Genomic DNA, 5000 nt, shown 5'->3' with positions numbered 1-5000 from the left:
AATGCACTTTGCAGAACCCTGCAATACTCACTTAGAGATCGTGTGAAGTCTGCAATTTTGGCCCCTTTATTTTTTAGTCTTTGAAGAAGGTCATCTGAGGTCAGCTTCTGAACTAGGTACACAGATATGACATAACAGCGACCATATTCAGACGCCCATGATACCTGTGAGAGAGAGAGAGAAAAAAAAAAATTTAAATAAACATATATAATAACAACAACATATTCTATTTGAAATATTTTCAATCCTTATTTGAACCAGGTATCATAAATCAAGAAGTGACATTTTCATTCTTACACGAGTTAAAACTGTGACCAAAGGTAAAACAGAAATTATATTGATTTGCTTTATTACATATACATTATTACTCCAAAGTATACTATATCATATATCGATGCAAAAGTAAGAAAGTATAAATAACATGATTTTACTAGATTTATGAAAAAAGTTATTTAAACATAATTCATTCTGTAAAATTATGCTGAAAAGTTTGTCAATTAAATACTTGGGGTGCAATAAACCACTGCCACATCTCAAATTACAACATTAAATAACTTTATATATGTAAAATATGTATGTATTATCTATAAACTCCTTCCAAACCACATACATTATGCTAAAACAATTCTCTTAACTACTGTGAACTTCCCATGCCAAGAGTTCAATGAGATGTTCATACTGACTAAGAATTAATACTAATTTTCTGATTGGCTGGCTGTTGTCTGTGGAGGGGATCATCAGCTAATGAAATCTCGTAGCTAGCTACTTATGACTCAGTCCATAACAAGCTCTCCAAAACCACTTGATTTGTACAGGACAACCAAGCCAAAAAATGTTGTTTTTTGCCAGGCCCTTATGGTGGCTTTCCAGAGTAAGGATTTTAACTTCCATGGCCTACAAACAGAACCACTTTTGGTACCCCTTTTCATACCTGTATGCGATTTGTTACTGTGGGAGATATGCGGCACAGGGCAGTCACATTCACTGGGCGAGACGGTCGCTTTGGTTCAACTCCTGGTTTGTTTGTGGGGATTGGAGTCTGCAAAAGGAAAGGTTACAACATTCATCTTCAGTGTGATTAAGTAATATTGTCAGGCATGTTAGCATACTTTTCTTCTGGAGTATAAAGCATATATAGATATATGATCAAGTTTATGTCAGTAATAATACTAACTATCAATATTCATAATGATCTACTGGTCTACCAATCTATCTTCATATAACACAGTTACATGTGTGCAAAGATAATACTTAATTAAAATGTTCTGAATAAGACTAGACCTTTTATGAAGTTGACAAAAGTGAAGTACATCATTTACAATTTTATCATCTGATGCAACTAAACTGATTCCAATCATTACAGTTTTATATTTCTTTTACTAATGAAGCAGTTTCAAGTAGTTTAATTTTAAAATCTGAACCAGAGGTAGGAGATAGGATTCATAATAAAATATATGTAGATGCCTAAGAAAGACAAACAGATTACATATAGGGAACTAACCGGTAATGGACACATCTTTTCATTTATTTTCACTGCTATATTTGGTGGAAAATTGTCCTCTTGTTCACAAGTAGTTTCCAGCAAACAAAACCTCATCTGAACCTGAAAGTAGATACGTTACTCCAAATAGCGATAATCTAGAAGTAATAAATCCTTAGCACTCAATGGTAATTTTAATACCATAAAAAATAAGAAGGCAATATGAAGATATATTTACACTGACATGCTAGAGGAGTGATGGCACAGTTTATGTTCTTTTATGACATTATACATATTCATATTCTAAACACAGGACTGAGGAGGTTTTTATGTAAAAGGTAATAATAAACACAGTTTAACCAAACTGTATTTGAGCTCTCATAAAAAACAAACAATAAGGTACAATAAGGTACAACAAGATTATTCTTCATGTCATGAGTACATATGATAGTACAGCCAAAATACAGATTAAGAACCCTATCAAAGTTATGATCTTTCCTGTGGCAAACCAAAAGCATTGAATGTAAGGAGAGGGAACCTCACCTGAACGGAGTAGTCTTGTCTGCCCGGCCGTAAATCTCTAGAGTTGGCAATTCTGTTGGCTTGTTGTGGAGTGAGGGAGAAACTGAAGGTGGACTCTTGATATCGACCTGAACCCTGAGGAGCTAAAGACATTATGTCGCATTAGAAGTATTATTCCTGTGATATATATTACAGTCTAAATCTTCACTCTTATCAAAATTGCAAATAGAATAATACACAAGAAATCACCATAATGGAAAGTTTTGCTGTTAGTCTTATCCAAGGAGCCTTGTGTATAGACAAAAACACAGAAACACAGACACCAGACACACACAGACTGTCTGTGCCTGTCTGTCTGTCTGTCTGTCTCTTCCTTTTTCTTTCTTTTTCACCCACTTTTCCTTCCCCCTTTTGATTATGCAAAAAACTAACATTTATCATTATAGATCATCTGACATTAAAACCTGACACTAGGTTCATACTGCATAATAAAGGGGGAGTGGGGGAAGGGAGAGAAAAAGAGTGAAAGAGTGAAAGAGAGAGAGAAAGAAAGAGAGAGAGAGAGAGAGAGAGAGAGAGAGAGAGAGAGAGAGAGAGAGAGAGAGAGAGAGAGAGAGAGAGAGAGAGAGAGAGAGAGAGAGAGAGAGAGAGAGAGAGAGAGAGAGAGAGAGAGAGAGAGAGAGAGAGAGAAAGAAAGAAAGAAAGAAAGAAAGAAAGAAAGAAAGAAAGAAGAAAGAAAGAAAGAAAGAAAGAAAGAAAGAAAGAAAGAAAGAAAGAAAGAAAGAAAGAAAGAAAGAAAGAAAGAAAGAAAGAAAGAAAGAAAGAAAGAAAGAAAGAAGAAAGAGTTATTATAACAAAACAAAAAATAATAATAATAAACAAATAAATAAAAAGTACCCATACTCAAGGTCATGTGCACTGCTTCACCACAAGCAGCACAAAATATTTTTAATGAGAACTATACTTGCACTGGCTATGGCCTGAATGGGATGTAAGACTGGTTTTCTGCCCTTATTTTGTTGTAAATGAGATGTAGCGACTCTGAATCACTAAATTTTCCTCCATCAAAATCCAGCCTTGAATCTAACTTCTGCTTGCTCCTTGGATTTCATTTGCTGAGCCTAGCAAATTTTCTCATCCTTCGAGACTTTCTACCGTTCATATATGTAAATCCATAGTTTACAGATTTTTTATAAATGAGGATTTTTTTGCTTTACAGCTTTCAATATAACTATTTCCAACTTTGCTGTATGGCTGTGGTATGTATTTGGCATTGGATACAAATATACATTTTATTTGTGTAAACTCAAGCTAGTAAAATATTAAAAGATCAAATCTTGTTGGGTAAAACTGGATAAATTGGGCCTTAATTGTGGCAGAATCCCATTAGAGTCATTAAACATTATCATGCTTTATATACTTATCTTTCAAAATCCCCTATATAACAGAAAACATGGGTAGTGTTGTATATGCCCCATGAGTCCAATTACTGAAAACGTCTTGCGTATTTTGCTTCTTCTTTTTTGTGTGTGTATTTTGCTTCTTTTTCTTTCTTTGCTGTACATCAAATCCTATCTTATTTATTTTGAGATTCCATGGGAGCTCTGTCGCGCTTTGTGTTTTAGTATTCTACACAAAATATTTGTATTTGATTAAGGATTGTAATTATAATCATACTCTGTTATTCCCAAAATAGGTTTAGTTTAGCCCCTAAAAACTCCAAATCTTCAACCCTTACTAAAAAAAAAAAAAAAAAAACGAAAGAAAGAAAGAATGAAAGAAAGAAAAAAATTAGCTATATTTTGGTCAGTATATCTTAACTCAATTAGCGTGGATGGCAAGACTACAATGCCATGCCCACTGTAATAAGCTCTACAAGTGCTTAGTCACTGAGGAGTCAGCTATTAGTCTTACCTATCTCACCTGTTTACCCTTTTCCTTGATTTTTTTTTGAAAGCTTTATTTCTATTATCTTATTGTCATTGATGATATTAATAATATTCTAATAACAACTTAATAATCATATTACCAATAAGAATGATAACAATATCAATATTAATAGTATCAGAAATAAAAACACATTTTCCTGCCAATTCAAGGAATGGGGAAATCAGGCGTGGTCACTAGGGCCAACTGATAAAGACTCCTTGGTGGCTGAGCACACATGGAGCCATCTGTATGTAATAAAACTCTCAAAAATCTAAAGGGAACAATACATAAACAAAGACACTGGGTTTAGAGATTAATTTTTCACACCAGAAAATGCGTATTTCATCGTCATATATCAAATACATACCACACTGTTGAAAAAAGTTTGAATAATCACAGTTGTCTCTTACACTTTAATGAAAATAAGAATAAAGTTCCAAAAACAAGTATGTAAGACATTAATAATACAATAACAACATACATATAATGCAAAAAGGAAATATACATATAAAATAAACAATAATATACAATAAAATATAATATAAACAACAAAACATACATATAATATAAACAACAAAACATTTATTTGCAGTATTTATACATTTAGAAAAAAAAAATAATAAAAAAAAAACTGCAATTTATCAGGAGGTGACTGTCATGCATAACAGGATAGTGTGTGAAGGGGGAACTGGAGAGAAAAAAATTAACTTTTGGCAGCATGGAATCTGTGAAATAGTACTAGAATCACTACTTCAGTCATTCCATTTAATTCACAAGAATAGCTCAATGAGAAGGGAAAAGGGGTACTGAAATGATAATCATAGATTTTATTTACTAATAGAGGACTCCAGATGAATTTAATTAACTAGGCCTGATTTTTTCCCCCATTCATTGAATTCACAGGAAAGATGTTTATTTTTGTACTATTAACATTATTAACAAACTGCTAATAGGTATCATGTAAGCCTTTGCCATGGTATGATTGGACTCAATTCCAGATGGTATGTATCTGTATGCCACATGTGGGTGAACCTGCTCTAAGTTGTGCATTAAACATTTCTTTCCTTCT

General features: G+C 33.1%; 1 protein-coding gene across 4 annotated transcripts in view; it reads right to left on the bottom strand.

Moving 5' to 3' along the window:
* Positions 1-5000, bottom strand: part of LOC125037289 (E3 SUMO-protein ligase PIAS2-like) — a 43172-nt gene that overhangs the window by 22489 nt on the left and 15683 nt on the right. For 3 of the 4 annotated variants that reach the window (XM_047630349.1, XM_047630352.1, XM_047630351.1), the window contains exons 4-7: positions 2024-2145; positions 1502-1603; positions 932-1039; positions 32-164 (exon numbers count right to left, since the gene is read on the bottom strand). In XM_047630349.1, the coding sequence (XP_047486305.1) occupies positions 32-164; positions 932-1039; positions 1502-1603; positions 2024-2145 (465 nt within the window). The remainder of the gene's footprint in view (positions 1-31; positions 165-931; positions 1040-1501; positions 1604-2023; positions 2146-5000) is intronic. The other variant, XM_047630350.1, reaches the window with a different exon arrangement.

The sequence above is a fragment of the Penaeus chinensis genome, chromosome 23, assembly GCF_019202785.1.
Source record: "Penaeus chinensis breed Huanghai No. 1 chromosome 23, ASM1920278v2, whole genome shotgun sequence".
Classification (NCBI taxonomy): Eukaryota; Metazoa; Arthropoda; class Malacostraca; order Decapoda; family Penaeidae; genus Penaeus; species Penaeus chinensis.
The sequence above is the reverse complement of the archived record's forward strand: the minus strand, read 5'-3'. Positions and strand labels throughout refer to the sequence as shown.